At 42.9% G+C, this 20,348-nt stretch overlaps 1 protein-coding gene across 1 annotated transcript in view; it reads left to right on the top strand.

Moving 5' to 3' along the window:
- Positions 1-284: 284 nt before the first annotated feature.
- IDE (insulin degrading enzyme) overlaps positions 285-20,348 on the top strand; it is a gene marked incomplete at both ends in the record, with an annotated part of 119,723 nt that continues 99,659 nt past the window's right edge. Inside the window, one exon of the mRNA XM_079711840.1 lies at positions 285-378. Within this exon, the coding sequence (XP_079567966.1) occupies positions 285-378 (94 nt within the window). The remainder of the gene's footprint in view (positions 379-20,348) is intronic.

Below are 20,348 nucleotides of genomic sequence, written 5' to 3'. Positions count from 1 at the left end.
CACGCGTGCGCCTGGCGTGAGCCGGCCGGGTCTCCCCCCGCCCCGGGAAGCCTGATGGCTGGGTTCCCACAGCTCCCCGGCCAGACTCCGTCCCGCCCGCTAGCTCCAGTCCTGGCCGCCCTCCGTCCCCGCCCTGTCGGGCTCCAGGCAAAACCCGGGGAGGCGGCCGCTCGGAGGCTCCCGGGAGGCGGCGCGGCGCGGCGGACTGAGCATGCGCAGTGAGCAAGGCCGGCTCCGGCGCAAGAAGGAAGCGTTTGCTGTGGTCCCGGGGGCTGCGCTGGGGTATGTGGTACCGGCTAACGTGGCTGCTGCACCCCGCGCTGTCCAGCACCTTCCGCTCGGTCCTCGGCGCCCGCCTGCCCCCTCCGGAGCGCCTCTGTGGGTAAGCCGAGCGGAGCGCCTGGGCCCTCGGGGCCCTTGGGTCCCGGTGGTTTGGAGCTCGGGTTGCAAAGTGGTGATTCAGCACTTAAAGCCGCCGCCGCCGCCCCTCACGCCGCCTGTCCCGCCGGCCTGCGGCCCGGACGGCCGCACTGAGGCCGCCCGGGGCCCGGAAGGGCTGCTCGCGGGGCGGGAGCTAGGCCCTTGCCCGGAGAGGAGGGTGTCCCTCGGGCGGTGAGGGCGGACGGAGGCTGTGACCCGGGGTCAGCGGGCGTGTGTCACAAGTGCGGGGGGCGCGGGGCGCGGGCGCGGACAGTCACCCCGGCCCGCTCTCGGGAGCCTCGCAGGGCCGCGCCACTCTGGGGAGAGTCTTCCTGTGCCGCGCCACTCTGGGGAGAGTCTTCCTGTGCCGCGCCACTCTGGGGAGAGTCTTCCTGTGAGGGACTGGGAAGCCGAGGCGGACTGTCCCTTGCTATGGGGTAAAGGATCCGAGTCCAGGGAGACCGCTTCTCACCTTCCTCTCAGCTCCGCTTTTTCCTCTGCGGACTGAGTTTCCACTCCTCTGTGGAAATGCCAGCCTCGGGAAGTGTAAAAGTTTGCCTGCCTCCGCCTTAGCGAGAGCCGAATGTTGGCTTTAGTGTGGGAGGGAATTTGGGAGCCGAAAGATACCCTGGGATCCTTCACCGCAGCTCCCTTGTTTTACACCTGGGACAACCGAGGCCCAGGAGAGATTGTGGCAGAAACCAGGAATGGGACGCAGGTTTTTGCCATCCGGTGGCGTGCTCCCTCCACTTGGCTGCTCTGTGTGTACTAGAAATTTTCAGCGTTGTAGCGAACGCTGAATACCCTTTACTGTGAATAAAGGGGAATTGGCAAAGATGGGCAGTATTGTCTTGCCCTACTTAGGTACATTATTTGAACTCTTCGTCTGGTTTAACAAATATCTGGGACCTAATAAGTGCAGGGTACAGTGATGACCCTCTGTGTAATATGGTCTGCCTTCATAAATGCTGGAGCGGATTGAGATGCCACGAGAGCGTAGCCATCTGAGAGGGTCAGAAGCTGGGCAGGATGTGTTTTAGGAGAATGGTGCGGGACAAAGATAGAGGAGGGGGTTTGGGCTGGCCTTTGAAGGAAAGGCAGAAGGTGGGTGTAATCCTACCTAGGTGTGCAGGTTAGCCTGTCTGTGTTGGGCGGACAGTGAGCAGATTAGTCGGAGCCTTAGAGAATTTCCTTGGGGGAATTAGGAGGAAACAAGTCCTGTGTTATAAAAGTAGGATAATGCTAGCTTGACCTTTGGATTTTAGTTGGGCTTTTTCTGGTGAATAATAGGTAGGGAGCCATTAGGAGTTTTTGAGGTGGGAAGTGATCTAATAAAACTGGTTGTTTAGGAAATTAGTTTGGTAGCTGTGTGCAGGATTGTAAGAGTGGAGAGGCCTGAGGCAGAGAAACTGGTTGGGCCTTAGTCTTTACTGCCTGAACTAGGATAGTAGTAATGGTACTAAAGGAGGCCAAATGCAAATGAAGAATCTGTGGAACTTCTTTTCCCTCTTCTGTTTCCTACTACACCCCAGAATCCACTACAACATGCAAAAAGATCCCTGAGTTTAGAAAGTGAAGTGGAGGTGCTGAGCATAGGCGGGGTACCTCCCTGGGCCTCCTTCATGTCATAACACTTTTTAAAATTGTTGCTAATAGGCTGTGTTTCGCTCCACCTTATCTCCAGTGTACAGAATTTGTGATTTTAAAGAAAGCATCAATTTTAAGTTTTATACAACCAGAAGTTTTATATGTTCTACTTACAATTCACTTTTCTCTATGGTTTTCTGCCACTGTTCTTCACTTTCATTGATGAAGTCCAGGGCGTGGGTTGAAAAACCAGAGCTTCAAAATATGGTGGTTCTCAGAGAGGGAAATTCAAGACTCAAAGCGTAATAAATGAGATCAACCATTTAGAAAGCTCTACACTAAAAATTAGTGGCTGAGGCTAGTAAGGAATATGCAGGTCCAATCAAAGGGTTCAGGGTGTAGTTTTAGGAAGGAACATACTAACACCGGAAGTTACCATATATTCCGATCTTAAGGAAGGTAGGTACTCAATTCTACTCTACATAGTAGGAAGAATGCGTTCACTGAGATGGTTACGTAGCTATTTACTGGAAGAGCTGGGATTTAACCTGCGTCTGTCTGGTGCCAGAGCCTGAGCTCTTAACTGTTATTTTATACTGCCTTTGCCAGTGTTTGGGCATTCGTTTCCTGTTCTAACCTCTTGAGAAAGGAGTGGTCTTACAGCATTTGTATAAGATCAATTCATTTAAAAAGCAGCCTCATTGTTCTCTGTTCAGCCATATTGGATAAACGGGAGCTCTGCAGAACCATGTGAACCTAGGGGAACCTGGAGGTAATAGCCCAGTTCCTGGCAACCACTTGAAACACCTGAGCATCAGTCATCTCACTTTGCGGGTAGCTCTACTTTGCATGTCTCTGTTCTACAAGCTTAAGAAACAGTGGTTTGCCAGGTGGGGCTACCTATTAAGATTCAGGCTTTTAAACCACTTTTAACCAGAACAATGTCTTTTAACAATTTGAAAGGACCGGATGCCCTTGAATATCTTTAGTATTAGCCACACACATAAAAAGTTACATTCTGCCTATCTGCCTTAAAGGTTAGAGTTGGGCACGGTCTCATTAGAGAGTAATGTGGGGAGCAGAAGTTCAGTATATGTTTCGTTGAGAATGGGTTTCCTTTCCGTTTTCCTGTTGGTATTTTAGATCTCCTAAACAGGTACCAGAGGCTCAGCCTACCTTTCAGCCAGGGTGATAAGGCTAAACTCTCTTTCCATAGGGTTAGATCCTCTAAGGTATGTTGGGTTCTGAAGGCTTGGGTAGGGTCTTCCTAACTGGCTTGTCTTCAGTCTGCCCTCACTCTTCTGTCTGTTCATTCAGCCTTACTTGAATGTCTGTTCTGTAGTGATCACTCACTGTGCTCATTGCTATGGGGGATGCAAAGACAGTTATAAATTCTGTCCTCAAGGAGCATTCAGTCATGTAGTGACTCGTCCATTCCTTCACCTCTGACCTTTCACTGAACATCTCCATTTTTGTGTTCTGTTCCTTCTTTGAATTTATTTTGAAAAGCAACTCAGTATTATTATCACAGTACCCTTTTTTTAAAAATTAGTAGATCATGTTTTCCTGTTTTCTTTTTTTAAAAATATTTATTTATTTATTTATTTGGCTGTGCCAGGTCTTCGTTGAGGCACGCGGGGTCTTTAGTTGTGGTACGCCTGTGGGATCTAGTTCCCTGACCAGGGATGGAACCCAGGCCCCCTGCATTGGGACCGTGGAGTCTTGGCCACTGGACCACCAGGGAAGTCCCCACAGTACTCTTCTTTTAAAATGGTACTGGGCCTCCCTGGTGGCACAGTGGTTAAGAATCCACCTGCTAATGCAATGGACACGAGTTCGAGCCCTGGTCCGGGAAGATCCCACATGCCACGGAGCAACTAAGCCCATGCACCACAACTAGTGAGCCTGAGCTCTAGAGCCCGTGAGCCACAACTACTGAGCCCGCGTGCCACAACTAATGAAGCCTGCGTGCCTAGAGCCCGTGCTCCGTGACAAGAGAAGCCAACACAATGAGAAGCCTGCACACCGCAATGAAGAGTAGCCCTGGGCTTCCCTGGTGGCGCAGTGGTTGAGAGTCCACCTGCCGATGCAGGGGACATGGGTTCGTGCCCCAGTCCGGGAAGATCCCACATGCCGCGGAGCGGCTGGCCCTGTGAGCCATGGCCGCTGAGCCTGCGCGTCAGGAGCCTGTGCTCAGCAACGGGAGAGGCCACAACAGTGAGAGGCCCGCGTACCGCAAAAAAAAAAAAAAAAAAAAAAGAGTAGCCCCCACTCACCGCAATTAGAGAAAGCCCACACACAGCAATGAAGACCCAACGCAGCCAAAAATAAATAAATAAATAAATTTTTAAATAAATAAATAAAATGGTACTTATAAAATTCTTATAGAGTTAAAAACTATAAAAGCTTTTATTCTTCCCAAAGAACTGTATACTTTCTCTTTGCCTATTAAAAGTATGTAACTAAAAAAAAAAAAGAAAGAAAGAAAAAAGTAGGACTCACAGGCTGTTCCCTGAGGGGAAGATATCACACTGCTTGACATATTTATCCTATGAATAAGTTAATGGTCTTCCTTCAACACTGGTTTTCTCTGTTGAATTTCCTAGTTTTGCATATGTTGGTGTTATCATTTTCTCAATTTAACTTGAAAATTGGAGTAATCTATGAATCTCTCTTTTCCCTTCACTGCCTGTTCCCAAGACCAAACTCTCTTCAGTCTTTCATCTTAAAGTTTCTTGGAGTAAGCTTGATTATCCATCAGGATCCTAGTTCAGGCCATAATAAATCTTCCCTGACATCTCACACCTTCAAGTTTTATAACTGATTTTTCCAGCCTCCTATTTCCTATTAGTTGATGCTTATCATTGCCGTTGTCTTGTTTAGACACCACCAGTGGTTATGCACTATTTCAAGATCAAGTCCAAACTTCTTGACCCAGCATTTAAGCATCTGATAAGCTGGTCTTAGCCCAACTTTTCAACCTAACTTCATTCTTCTCTGGTCAGACTCACTAATTTACTGATTCTTGTACATGACCTGTTGATTCCCATTCTAGAATGCCCTTTCCTCTTTTCTTTATATGACTCAACCTGTCCTTTTTAGACCTTATACAGGCCACACAGTTATCTTTCCTTTTTCTGAACTTAATGATTTTAAGATATTTTGAAATACCCATTTTACATTTAACCATATACTGCCTCATAATTTTTTACTCTTTTAATTATTTAATATTATACATGCCAGAGTGTATAGGACAAAGAAGAATAACAAAATGAACACCTGTGTACCCACCATCTAGTTTAGGAAATTCCTGGTAACTTTGAAGCCCTTTGTGCTCACCTCCCCTGGAGAGATGATGTTATCCTGAATCTGGATATTAATTCCCTTGATTTTTCTTTATTGCTTTATCAATCTTAATATATTCCTAAACAGTAGTTTAGTTTTGTCTGCTGTTGACCTTTATGGAAAATTTTCTTCTCTGAGTTACTTTTTTTCAATTAGCAGTGTTTTTGAGATTCATTCACATAGATGTATGTGTTCACTGTTGAAAGACAATCTTATGTGAAAATGTCACTAATTATTTTTTTATTCTGTTGTTGATGGAGATTTGAGTTGTTTTGTTTTGTTTTGTTTTTTCCTATCACAAATAATCCATGTGGTAGGCTTGCCCCAGTACCCAATCTTCTCTACCTACACTCACCAGGGTTCTCATCCAATCACATACATGTGTTTTGTCCAATTTGCAGCCACTTACCATATGTGCTTATTTAAATGTAAATTAACTAAAATTAACAATTCAGTTCCTCAGTCACCCTGTCCACATTTCAAGTCATATGTGGCTTGTGGCTGCCAAATGGGGCAGTGCAGATATAGAATATATCCATCATCACAGAAGTTTTATGAAACTGGCTTGATCTGTATTCGGGCAATTCCCAAATGTGTATCGCTAGCCAGAACCTCTCCCCTGAATTTCAGATTTAGGTAATAAACTTCCTACTCAACATTTTCCTTTGTATGTCTGATATACATCCTTTTTTTGTGTGCCTTTTTTTGGGTCTTCGTTGATGGGCACGAGCTTTCTTTAGCGGCAAGTGGGGGCTCCCCTTCGTTGCGGAGCACAGGCTCTAGGTGTGCAGGCTTCAATAGTTGTGGCACACGGGCTTTAGTAGTGTGGCACACAGGCTTAGTTGCTCCGCGGCATGTGGGATCTTCCCGCACCAGGGTTCGAACCCATGTTCCCTTCAACGGCAGGTGGATTCTCAACCACTGCGCCACCAGGGAAGCCCCTGATATACATCTTAAACTGATCATGTCCAAAACCTGTCACCAAATCTTCTACCTCAAAACCTGCTCCTGCCACCGTCTTCTCCCTTATCTCAGGTAATGACACCTCTGCTCTTCCACTTGTTTAGGCTAACAACTTGGAATCATCCTTAACTCCTTTATTGTTCTCATAGCCCTCATCCAGTCAGCATATACATCCAGGTTCAGACTCTTCTCACTGCCACCACCCTGGTTCTAATCACCCTTTTACCCAGATTACTATAATAGCCTCTTAACCAGTTTCCTCGCTTCTGCACTTGCCACTCTACATATAACCTGCTCTTGTCACCACTGGCAACATGATCTTTTTGAAATCCAAGTCATACATCTTTGTAGGGAATATAGAAAACCTTGCAGTTGATCCCCATTTTGTTCAGACTTAAAGTCCTTATAACGGTTAAGAAGGCCCTGTGGCGTCTGGCCTTGCATTACCTCTCTGATTTTGTTTCCAAAATGCTCTCACCTCATCCAGTTGCACTGGTCTTGCTTGATTCACTCTTGCTCAGATTATTTGCACTGTTGTCCCTCTGCTCAGAATGCTCTTCCAGCAGTGAGATCAGGGAGGGCTTCACAGAGAATATGGTAGGCAAATGCCTTTGAAGGGAATATAAAATTTGGGTCAACAGAGAAGGGGAAGAGAAAGAATATTTTAGATAGAAGGAATGGTATTAGCAAACGCTTAGATGTGTATATTGTTCAATTCACAGTATAATCAAGGCACAGTGAGATTTTATCGTAAAGGAAATAGAGAGCCTCAGATACCTTTTGAGTAGTAGTGACACGTAAGCTGTGATTGTGGACGATTAATCTGGCTATTTTTGGAAGCACAGTTGAAATGCAGTCAGACTTCGACAGGATAAAGTAGTAGTGCAAATAACAAGGAAAGGAGAGTGTCTGCAGAAGATATGTGTGAAAGAAGATTTAGCAGCTTTGACTGGGTATGGGGGGAGATGGAAGAATCAAAGAGGCCTAAGGACTTGGGCCTGCGTGACTTTGAAATTAGCTAGGAGGGACCACCAGGGTAGAGAAGGCTCTTGTGGGGAGATTCAGCTGCAGGCAGTGGGAAGAAGTCCAGGCAGGTGAGATGTCAGTGCTGCCTGGTGGGTGGCTGGTGTTCTAAACACATACCAAGAGAACAGTTTGGTCAGGTGCAGTGGTAGAGCACAGCAATGCAGTCAGGTTGGCACTTCAAGAGCTGGCTGTATTGGGAAGTTGGATGACTCGAGGCCCCTCAGGACAGTGGACCAGACTGAGCAGTTCTTAAACATCCAGAAAGAGAACCAAAATGATGATCCAGTTTGTGGATTGGTAGCTCAGGGAAGAGTTCAATTAAAAAATCATGATGGGACTTCCCGGTGGCGCAGTGGTTAAGAATCCGCCTGCCAATGCAGGGGACACGGGTTTGAGTCCTGGTCCGGGAAGATCCCACATCCCGCAGAGCAGCTAAGCCCGTGTGCCACAACTACTGAGCCTGCGCTCTAGGGCCCGCAAGCCACGAGTACTGAGCCCACGTGCCACAACTACTGAAGCCCGCATGCCTAGAGCCCATGCTCTGCAACAAGAGAAGCCACCGCAATGAGAAGCCCGTGCACTGAAACGAAGAGTAGCCCCCGCTTGCCATAACTAGAGAAAGCCCTTGCGCAGCTTTCAAAGACCCAACGTAGCCAAAAATAAATAAAATAAAATAAATAAATTTATTTTTTAAAAAATCATCATGATCCTTTGCCCAGTGTTACAGGCTATTTTATTTTAGGATGTGTAGAGTTATCTTTGGGGCCAGGAGCTCTGAAGGAGCAAGGGTCCATGTAATGGTATCCCTGGCACCTAGCACAGTGTCTGGCACATAGTAGGAGTCCATTATTTGTTGGATGAATTTGACAGGGACACGGGCTCCTGGAATTAGGAAGCCCTAATCATAGACATAATTCAGTTTTTGCTTACAGTTTGCCATTTCCATTCTCCTGTCAGTGTAGCCAGTAATTAGTATTTGTGTGTGTGTTTCTTATAAAGAAATTAGAGGTGGTAGTGTATTTCCAAGATTTCTTGCAGGTCTGAGTTATTCGTAGGAACTACGTTGGTTTGAAAAGGGATAGGACATAAGGGACAGGACAGTGTGGTGGAAAAGGGCTCTACATATTGTACAAAGACTCAGTTCAACTGGATTCTGGTCTTGGTCTGCCATGAGCTTGGCCGTGTGGTTGTGGGTGCTGGACCAGATCATCTTTCAAGTTCCTCCCAACTCCATGAATCTGAGACCTTATATTTTTAAAAGCTCTAATCTCTGTTAGAACCTCAGAAGGGATTTTTGCCTTGCTCTCTAGCTGTACTTTGGCTCTGAGAATAGGCAGTTTCTCATAATCAGTTGGAGTCATGATGCTAGTATAATTGAGTTGCTGGCAGTAGAGATTGTATAATTGTTTTATGAAGTGATATATAATAAAGAATATTCCTTTGGCAGTTCATCTGATACATATCAGTGTTTGTAATCAGTGCTCTTAATAGTTTTAATTTTTTAAATAGCTGTATAGTTGCCTTTGTAGTATAGCAACAAAGTCTCACTCAAGATCAGTTTATGAGGAAGATAATACTGCTTATTATGGAGCTTTTTGTCACAAAGGATCCAAGTTTACTTGCAATAGTAACTGGATAAAAAATATCCAACAATTCAGAGACTAGCATAATGGGCCCTGCAACTCATTTGTTTTTGTTTTTGTTTTCTTCTGTCTATTAAATACAAAAAAAATGGCTTGTAGGGCAAACCTAATGTGTAATTGACTTTCTTAAGGAATGAGATTCTGAATTCAGTACTTGCACTGGTGATTTTTTTTTCTGAAGAACACATGACCTACTACATATATGCTAAAAATCAAACATTCTGCCTTTTAAGGGAAAACTTAAATGAATCTATTTAATACATGGCTGATTTTAAAAATTAATTTTTATATTTACCAAAGTAATACAGGCAGAGTTTTAAGAGTTAAATAGTACTAAAAGGTTTACAGCAAAAACAGCAGTTCCCTGCTCCCAGAGGCAACCACATTCAACTTTTTTTTTTTTTGGGCTGCACTGCGCTGTATGCAGGGATCTTAGTTCCCCAACCAGGGATGGAACCTGCGTCTCCTTCAGTGGAAGGGCAGAGTCTTAACCACTGGACCGCCAGGGAAGTCCCCACATTCAACTTTTTAAGCTATTTATTTTGAAATTTATTTTAATATTTCCAAATAATATGCTAATACTGTTATTCCTTGATTTCTTAATTTTAGGCATTATCTGTTGATTTGTTTTTACGGTAGATAAAGATTTAATTCTCTTCCCTTATCCTTCCTTTTTGCTCCATCTTACCTAACTAGTTATATCACAGATTTTGGATATAGCAGTCTTCAGTATTTATATTATTATGCCTTTGCAAATATTATTCACTGCCAGGCTAAGTAGTGTAATCTGATTACATTCCTTTTCTTGTTCATATTTTTGTTTTTGCCTTTTGTCATTTTCTGTTTACTTATTTCTGCTTCTTCCCAGTTGCTTCCACAGCCATTTAGTACAATTTCTCACATGACCAAACTTATTAAATGATCTATTGATTCCATATTTTTTCCTTGGAGACTTTCCCTCCAGACACTTTACCCTGAGCTGCAGTCTGAACTAGTTTTGCTCCAGGCCTGCTGTAAAGTGGTTGCCTGGAATTTCCCTTTTTTTCTCTCCTATAATGAATTTCCTGAATCTCATATTTTGTTCTATCTTGGTTTGCTCCTTCATTCAAAAGATACGTGGTATATTTGAAACATGTATTCCAGTAACTTCTTGAGAAAGAGAGCACATGGGAGATAACTTTTTAAAGATCTTCTAATGATTTCCGAAACAGAAAAGTGTAGATTTGGATTTTTGTATGAATCTACATATTTGTAGAATAAATCTACAAAATTGAGAAAGATGATCTTAATGGCTTCCACTCTTCCATCCAGCTCTAGAGTTGTAGGATTCTAAATACTTGAGAATTAAATGATTTTACAGATTATTTTAGCAAATGGTTAAAGCAACAAACTTTTGAAGAGACCCTTTGCAGAACTTTGACAAAAAAAGGACATATAACTTTTCTTTTTCTCCCCTTTCTTTTGATTGTTCTTTGCATATTTCCATTTTATTTATTTTTTTCTTGCAGTTTTATTGAGATCTAATTGGCATACAGCATGGTGTAAGTCTTAGCTGCACATCATAATGATTTGACTTACATACATCCTGAAATGATTACTACAGTAAGTTTACTGAACATCCATCATCTATATAGATACAAAATTAAAGAAATAGAAAAAAATATTTTTCCTCGTGATGTGAACTCTTGGATTTACTCTCTTAACAGCTTTCATATATAGCATAGAACAGTGTTAATTATATTTATCATGTTGTACATTACATTCCCGGTACTTACTTATCTCATAACTGGAAGTTTGTACCTTTTGACTGCCTTCATCCAATTCCCCCTTCCCCTATCTCTCCACCTCTGGTAACCACAAATCTGACCTCTTTTTCTAGGAGTTTCTTTTCTTTTTTTTTTTTTAACATTTTATTTATTTATTTGCCTGTGCTGGGTCTTTAGTTGCAGCCTGCGGGGTCTTCGTTGCTGCATGCGGGATCTTTAGTTGCAGTATGTGGAATCTTTGGTTGTGGCATGTGGGATCTAGTTCCCTAACCAGGGATTGAACCTGGGGCCTCTGTGTTGGGAGTGAGGAGTCTTAACCACTGGACCACCAGGGAAGTCCCTGTTTGTTCTGGAAGTATAATTGACCTATAACACTATGTTAGTTCCTGATACACAATATAACAATTTGATATTTCTGTACATTTCAAAATGATCACCATGATAAGTTTAGTTACCATCTCTCATCATACAAAGATATTACATAATTATTGAATATATTCCCCACACTGTACATTTTATACCCATCACTCATTTATTTTGTAACTGGGAGTTTGTACTTATTAATCTCCCTCACCTATTTCTCTCCTCCCCTAGCCCCCTCCCCTCTGACAACCACCTGTTTGTTCTCTGTATCTGTGATTCTCTTTGTTTGTTTGTTCATTTGTTCTGTTTTTTAGATTCCACATACAAGTGAAATCATACAGTATTTGTCTCTCTGACTTATTTCACTTAACATAATACCCTCTAGGTCCATCCATGTTGTTGCAAATGACAAGATTCCATTCCTTTTTATGGTTGAGTAATATTCCATTGTTTGAGATATATATATATATATATATATACACACACACATACACACACACACACATACACACATGTATCTCTCACATCTTTATTCATCTATTGATGTGCACTTGGATTATTTTATAACTTGGCTATTGTAAATCATGCTACAATGAAATGATATATCCAATAAGGGGTTAGTATCCAAAATATACAAAGAACTCATACAACTCAACATCAAAATAAACAACCCAATCAAAAAATGGGCAGAGAGGGACTTCCCTGGCAGTCCAGTGGTTAAGACTTCACCGTCCAGTGCAGGGGGTGTGGGTTCGATCCCTGGTTGGGGAGCTAAGATCCCACATGCCTCGGGGCCAAAAAACCAAAACATAAAAGAGAAGCAATATTGTAACAAATTCAATAAAGAGTTTAAAAATGGTCCACATCAAAAAAAAAATCTAAAAGACAAAAAATGGGCAGAGAATCTAATAGATATTTTTCCAAAGAAGACATAAAGATGACCAACAGGCACATGAAAAGATGGTCATCACTAATCATCAGGGAAATAAATCAAAACCACAATGAGATCTCACCTCACATCTGTCAGGATGGCTGTTATCAAAAAGACGACAAAGAAGAAGTGTTAGAGAGGATGTGGAGAAAAGAGAACCCTTGTGCACTGTTGGTGGGGATGTACACTGGTGCAGCCACTGTGGAAAACAGTATGGAGGTTCCTCAAAATATTGAAAATAGAACTATCATATGATCCAGCAATTCCACTCCTGGGTATGTATCTGAAGAAAATGAAAACATTAATTCAAAAAGATATACGGAGGGCTCCCCTGGTAGCGCAGTGGTTGAGAGTCCGCCTGCCGATGCAGGGGAAACGGGTTCGTGCCCCGGTCTGGGAAGATCCCACATGCCACGGAGCGGCTGGGCCCGTGAGCCATGGCCGCTGGGCCTGTGCGTCCGGAGCCTGTGCTCCGCAACGGGAGAGGCCACAACAGTGAGAGGCCCACATACCGAAAAAAAAAAAAAAAAAGATATATGGAGTCCTGTGATCATTGCAGCATTATTTACAATAGCCAAGATGTGGAAGTAACCTAAGTGCCCATCAGTAGATGAGTGGATAAAGATGTAGTGTACACACACACACACACACACACACACACACACACACACAAAATGTAGTATTACTCAGCCATAAAAAAAGAATGAAATCCCTTTTTTTTTTTTTTTTTGCGGTACGCGGGCCTCTCACCGCTGTGGCCTCTCCCGCCGCGGAGCACAGGCTCCGGACACACAGGCTCAGCGGCCATGGCCCACGGGCCCAGCCGCTCCGTGGCATGTGGGATCCTCCCAGACTGGGGCACGAACCCGCGTCCCCTGCATCGGCAGGCGGACTCTCAACCACTGCGCCACCAGGGAAGCCCAAATATTTATTTATTTGGCTGTGCCGGGTCTTAGTTGTGGCACGCGGGATCTAGTTCCCTGACCAGGGATCGAACCCGGGGCCCCTGCCTTGGGAGCGTGGAGTCTTAACCACTGGACCACCAGGGCAGTCCCTCCTTTGTTTTTAGACAGGTTTTTTATTTTTTTATTTTTATTTTTTTATTTTTTTGTGGTACGCGGGCCTCCCACTGTTGTGGCCTCTCCCGTTGCGGAGCACAGGCTCCGGACGTGCAGGCTCAGCAGCCATGGCTCACAGGCCTAGCCGCTCCGCGGCATATGGGATCTTCCCGGCCCGGGGCACGAACCCGTGTCCCCTGCATCGGCAGGCGGACTCCCAACCACTGCGCCACCAGGGAAGCCCCCCTCCTTTGTTTTTAATTGAACTTAAAAGATTTGTTTTTATGGAGCAAGTGCATTTGAGATTTTGCTTTTCAAACAAGAAGAAATGAAAACAAACATTAGCTTTCTTTTTTCCTTCTTTATTTGGTTGGTGAAAGTTTTCCCACCTTCCCTTCTTCCCTAGGGCTACTCGGTGGTTTTTGTGTGCTCTGCTGATGGCTGATACAAGTCACCATGTACACGTCATTAGCCACTATCTGAAGGGGCTAGGTATTGGGCACCATTTAATTTAGGGTAAAATATTCTTGAGCTCAGAGTCTGTTCCAGGAAGATATCAGTGAACTGGACTCCTGGTTCTGAGTTTGTACTCCAAACTGCCATCCCGTGATGAAATGTCTTATTCTCTCTATAAGTGTCTTCCCTTGGGAGCCAGTGTGATGCAGTGGAAAAGTCACTGTCTAGTAATCGGACCTGAGTTAAAGCCCTCTTTGGCGTGGGTTGGTTTTGTTATCTTGAACGGGTTACTTTGCATGGGCCTTTTTTTTTTTTTTTACTAGGCATTGGACTAAGTAGCTTCAAAATCCCTGAGTCCAATAAGTTTTGATTTCTGAACAGCATTGGCTTCTACTGATGTATAGTCCCTTTTGTTTTCTTGTGCTAAAATGTTGCTGTCTCCTCACTTTGTGTTGTTTTTATTTTAGAGAGTTATTCTGGCCAACTATAAAGTATGTGGCTGTGGACCAGTAGGCTGGGATGTGGCATGCAAATATGTTTTGCAGTTGTTATTTTTTATTTTATTATTTATTTATTTGAATTTATTTTAGACTGCGTTGGGTCTCTGTTGTGGTGCGTGGGCTTCTCATTAAACTGGCTTCTCTTGTTGAGGAGCATGGCTTCTAGGCACTTGGGCTTCAGTAGTTGTGGCACGCGAGCTAAGTAGTTGTTGCTCGTGGGCTCTAGAGTGCAGTCTCAATAGTTGTGGCACACAGGCTTAGCTGCTCTGCAGCATGTGGGATCTGCCTGGACCAGGGATTGAACCTGTGTCCCCTGCATTGACAGGCGGATTCTTAACCACTGTGCCACCAGGGAAGTCTCTGCAGTTGTTATTTTTTAAGTGTGTATAAACACATAAAAATCCCAAGAGTTCAGTCCCTTTAGGGAAAGTGGCATGATGTGTGATACTGGGCCCACATTACTCTCTGGCAGTAGTTGGCCTGAGCTGAGATTTACTCCCCTTTCATATGGGACATGTATTCCTTCTCACCACAATTTGCTCATTTATGTTACCTGTTTGGCCTTGTAAGCATGTAGATTCATGAGCCTTGCTATGAAGTGGTTAGAAGTCTTACTAGTTTTTAGTCATAGTTTTTGGTAATAGTAAAAAAGAAGCAAAATACACATATAAATTGCTCTGAAGCTACAGAAATGATTGTGTAATCAGGACTACCCCCTGCTTTGTTTATGGTTTACAAAGAATTGTCACATCATGTTATTTGATCCTTATGGCAACTGAATATAGTTGACAGAGAAATAAAAGAATCCCACATCTCTTAAGAAGTTGAATTTAATTCAGGTAGCTCTGCTGCCTCTGAATTCACCTTATAGTCTAGAACCTGGGCAAGGCTGAAGGAGTGAGAGTGGGTGGGTGTAGAAGAGCATTAAGCTTGTTGCTAGGAAAGTAGGTAGAGCCGTCAACCTGGGCTAGATGGGCAAACGTAAAAGGAGTAGCAAGTCTCTTCTCCCAATCTGTGAGGCATCTCCAGAGATGCCCAACAAGAAGAGAGGGGGAAAAGCGAAAAGTATAGTGTACAGAATGTCAAGAAGATGGTAAGTCTAATGTAACAGAGTGGGGAAGGCCAAGAGAAACAAGATGACTACCTTAGGGTCTCTGGTAGATCAGGTCAGGTGAATAAGGCAGGTGTGCACACTGACACTGGGAAGATACCATTCCTAGGAGCTGAGTAGACAAGGCTGTCTGGCCAGTTGGATACATGGTTAAAACAATAGACTTTTTTTTTCTAAGGTAAAATGGGTATTTGTTTGTACTTAAACTTATAAATCGACCAGCCAAACTGGTACTAATGTTATCATGACTCAGCAAAACACAAAATATCTTTCCACAAATATCAGAGTAATGGACAAATTAGGGGTTGTAATAATATAAATGCTGTATATATTTATAATAGCTTTATTGATACCATACAATTCACTCATTTAAAGTATACCATTAAGTAGCTTTTAGTATATTCACAGAGTTTTGCAGCCATGACCACAGTCAATTTTAAACATCTTTATCCACTCAAAAAGAAATCCCTTACCCTTTAGCATTGACTTCTCATTTCCCTCTTCCTCTAGCCCCTGGCAACAATTAATTTGCTTTCTGTCTCTAAGGATTTGCCTGTTCTGAATATTTCATATAAATGGAATCATGCAATATGTGGTCTTTTGTGTTTGGCTTCTTTCACTTAGCATGTTTTCAAAGTTTATCCATGTTGTAGCATGTGTCAGTGCTTCATTCCTTTTTATTGCTGATTAATATTCCATTATATGGATATGCCACATTTTATCCATTAATCAGTTGATGGACATCTGGGTTGTTTACAATCTTGAAATATTATGAATAAGACAGCTGTGAATATTCAGGTACAAGTTCTGTGTAGATATACGTTCTCATTTCTCTTGGTGTGTACCTAGGAATGGAAATGCTAGGTCATATGGAAACGGTGTTTAACCTTTTCAGGGACTGCCAGACTTTTTTAAAGCAGTTGTACCACTTTACATTCTTACCAACACTGCACTAGAGTTCCAATTTCTTCACATCCTTGCTAACACTTGTTATTATATATGTGTTTTGTTATAGCCGTCCTGCTGCATGTGATGGTATTTCACTGCAGTTTTGATTTGTATTTCCCTGCTGGCTAATGATGTTGAGTATCTTCTCATGTGCTTATTATCCATTTGTATTATATATCTTCTTTGGAGAAATGTCTATTCAGATCCTTTGCCTATTTTTTTCAATTGGGTTGTCTTGTTATTGAGTTGTAAGTGTTCCTTATATATTCTAGATATGTCTCTTATCAGATATATGATCTGCAAGTATTTTCTCCTATTCTGTAGGTTGTCTTAATGGTGTTCTTTGAAGCACAAAGTTTTGTGGGGTTTTTTTTGGCTTAAACAACAGAAATTTATTTTCTCACAGTGGAGAAATGGAGGCTGGAAGACTGAGATTGAGGTGTTGGCAGTTTGCTTTCTCCTGAGGACTCTCTCCTTGGTTTGCAGGTGGCTGCCTTTTCTGTGTCCTCACATGGCTTTTCCTCTGTACCCATGCATCCCTGGTGTCTCTGTATGTCCTAATTTCTTCTTATAAGGGCACTAGTCAGATTTGATTACGGCCCACCCTAAAGGCATTTTAACTTAATTACCTCTTTAAAGGCTCTATCTCCAAATACAGTTACATTCTGAAGTAGTGGGATGTTAAAAAACAAGACAACAGGCCCAAAATGGAGTTGCTTATACTAAGCCCCATGTCATCAAACTGAGACTTAATTACAGTTTTGGCTCTCCCAGAAATGGACTCTTAAACCAGTCAATCAGGAATTGTCTGATCAGCACTAGTTAGATAATCTGCCCGAGAGACCTCTGTCATCCCCTAAAGGAAAGTGACCTTACAATAACCAACCAGCTTTTTTGCCTAGTATAATTGGAGCTCCTTTGTATCTGCTGCATTGGCTACTGCCCAATTCTAATTAATTTTTGCTCAAATAAACTCTTAAAATCTTTAATATGCCTTAGTTTATCTTTTAGTCATATGAATGTATGAATTGGGGGGGGGAGCACAATTCAGTCCATAACAGCAACGTTAAGGATTTCAGATTTGCTCTTAAGAGCAATGGAAAACCATCGAAAGATTAGAAACAAGGGCTATGTTAAAGGGGATGTAGCCGATGCTTCTAGTCATCATTTTTTTTTTTACTAACAAAACCCTGTTTTTTGTTCAAGGCTTCAGTGTGTTCCGTCAAAAATGCAAACTGGTTCCCTTGGCACAAGGAACCTCTTGGGAAGCCATGTGACAGTATAAGTGGCTAATGAGATATAATTGGGAGGTCTACTGAGTGGACTTCAGTAGTCTCAGGGGAGGCTGTTGTTTTACTGAAAAAAGATATGTTCCTTTGTCCTACACTCTTTCTTCTTCTTCCTATCTGGGAAAAGGATACAATGCTTGGAGGTACAGCAGTCATCTTGAAACCATGAGGATGAAGGTTTCATGCTAAGGATATAGAGCAGACAGATAGGAAGAGCTTGGTTTTCACATCACACCCTTGAGCTGCTATATAAGCTCTGGTCAGTCTACATCCAGACTTTTTGTTACATGTGAATAATAAATCCCTGCTTATTTAAACCACTGAGGTAGGGATTCCTGTTACAGCCGAACACACTACTTCCTGGTACAGAGGGCTAGAGGAGAAGGAATACCAGTTTAGAGGCCTTTGCCAGAGTCCAGACCAGAGATGACAAGGACCTACATTAGAATGGCAGCAATGGCCTTGGAGCAAAGTGGACGGATCCCAGATAAAAGATACATTGCCTGAGCAGCCTCCACATTTGATCCCATGAATTTCCCCTCGCTTGTTAGGGCCTTTGAGTTTGCTTTATTTAGCCTTCCCTTAAGGTCCTATAGCATGCACAGCCAGTAAACTTTTTTTTTTTTTTTTTTTTTGCGATACGCGGGCCTCTCACTGTTGTGGCCTCTCCCGTTGTGGAGCACAGGCTCCGGACGTGCAGGCTCAGCGGCCATGGCTCACGGGCCCAGCCGCTCCGTGGCATGTGGGATCTTCCCAGATCAGGGCACGAACCCGTGTCCCCTGCATTGTCAGGCAGACTCTCAACCACTGCGCCACCAGGGAAGCCCAGCCAGTAAACATTTTTGGAGCACCTACTCAGTGGTGGGTCCTGTATTTTTAAGGTGTTTTTCCCTGGCTACTCATAAGTACATTGATCACTCTTTCCTGTGAAGTCAGTTGTTTTCAACTTTATGTCTGTAATCCACAGTAATAAATATATTTTATATCATGACTGAAACACACGCAACTTGATATATAACTGAAAAAGAAAAGTTTCACAAAGCAGTATTTGAAATATATGCCATAAGCTTCATTATTTTTCATTCTATTCTACTGTTTAAAACAAAGATGCTGATCACATCCACCACTCACTAAGTTTGCTTTCATGATCCACCAATGAGTCAAGGAGCATGGATTGAAAACTCAATCTCTGTCATTCTTTTGGCCGCCATTATTCACTACCTAGTGATATCTCTTTTTTTTTTTTTTTTTGGTGGTACGTGGGCCTCTCATTGTTGTGGCCTCTCCCGTTGCGGAGCACAGACTCCGGACGCGCAGGCCCAGCAGCCATGGCTCACGGGCCCAGCCGCTCCGCGGCATGTGGGATCTTCCCGGACCGGGGCACGAACCCGTGTCCCCTGCATCGGCAGGCGGACTCTCAACCACTGCGCCACCAGGGAAGCCCTAGTGATATCTCTTGAATTGATATTTATGTTACCATCTGGACCATGAGCCCCCTCCCTGCCTTAGTGTATCTATCCATAGTGCCTGGCACTGTGCCTGGCCCATAGTGGATTGTACGCTCCTTGAGATCAAGAGCCGCACAGTGTGACCCTTTGAGTCCCCTCAGCACTATGAACATGAGAAATCCACCCTTCCCATTTGTCTGGGGTCGAGTAGGGGAAGGTCTTTTTTTGTTTTTTTTTTTGAATTTTATTTATTTTTTATATAGAAGGTTCTTATTAGTCATCCATTTTATACACATCAGTGTATACATGTCAATCCCAATCTCCCAATTCATCCCACCACCACCCCACCTCCCGGTGCTTTCCGCCTTGGTGTCCATACGTTTGTTCTCTGCATCTGTGTCTCTATTTCTGCCTTGCAAACTGGTTCATCTGTACCATTTTTCTAGATTCCACATATATGCGTTAATATATAATATGTTTTTCTCTTTCTGACTTACTTCACTCCGTATGACAGTCTCTAGGTCCATCCACATCTCTACAAATGACTCAATTTAGTTCCTTTTTATGGCTGAGTAATATTCCATTGTATATATGTACCACATCTTCTTTATCCATTCTGTCTGTCGATGGACATTTAGGTTGCTTCCATGACCTGGCTATTGTAAATAGTGATGCAGTGAACATTGGGGTGCATGTGTCTTTTTGAATTATGGTTTTCCCTGGGTATATGCCCAGTAGTGGGATTGCTGGGTCATATGGTAATTCTATTTTTAGTTTTTTAAGGAACCTCCATACTGTTCTCCATAGTGGCTGTATCAATTTACATTCCCACTGACAGTGCAAAGGGTTCCCTTTTCTCCACACCCTCTCCAGCATTTGTTGTTTGTAGCTCTTCTGATGATGCCCATTTTAACTGGTGTGAAGTGATACCTCATTGTAGTTTTGATTTGCATTTCTCTAATAGTGATGTTGAGCAGCTTTTCATGTGCCTCTTAGCCATCTTATGCCTATTTTGGAAAAATGTCTATTTCGGTCTTCTGCCCATTTTTTGATTGGTTTTTTTTTTTTTTAATATTGAGCTGCATGAGCTGTTTATATACTTTGGAGATTAATCCTTTCTCTGTTGATTCATTTGCAAATATTTTCTCCCATTCTGAGGGTTGTCTTTTCGTCTTGTTTATAGTTTCCTTTGCTGTGCAAAAGCTTTTAAGTTTCATTAGGTCCCATTTGTTTATTTTTGTTCTTATTTCCATTACTCTAGGAGGTGGGTCAAAAAAGATCTTGCTGTGATTTATGTCAAAGGGTGCTCTTCCTATGTTTTCCTCTAAGAGTTTTATAGTATCCAGTCTTACATTTAGGTCTCTAATCCATTTGGAGTTTATTTTTGTGTATGGTGTTAGGAAGTGTTCTAATTTCTTTCTTTTACATGTAGCTGTCCAGTTTTCCTAGCACAACTTATTGAAGAGACTGTCTTTTCTCCATAGTATATCCTTG

This window comes from Hyperoodon ampullatus (genome assembly GCF_949752795.1).
Source record: "Hyperoodon ampullatus genome assembly, chromosome: 1".
Taxonomy (NCBI): domain Eukaryota; kingdom Metazoa; phylum Chordata; class Mammalia; order Artiodactyla; family Ziphiidae; genus Hyperoodon; species Hyperoodon ampullatus.
Note: the sequence above shows the minus strand (reverse complement) of the source record. Positions and strands in the feature narration are given on the sequence as shown.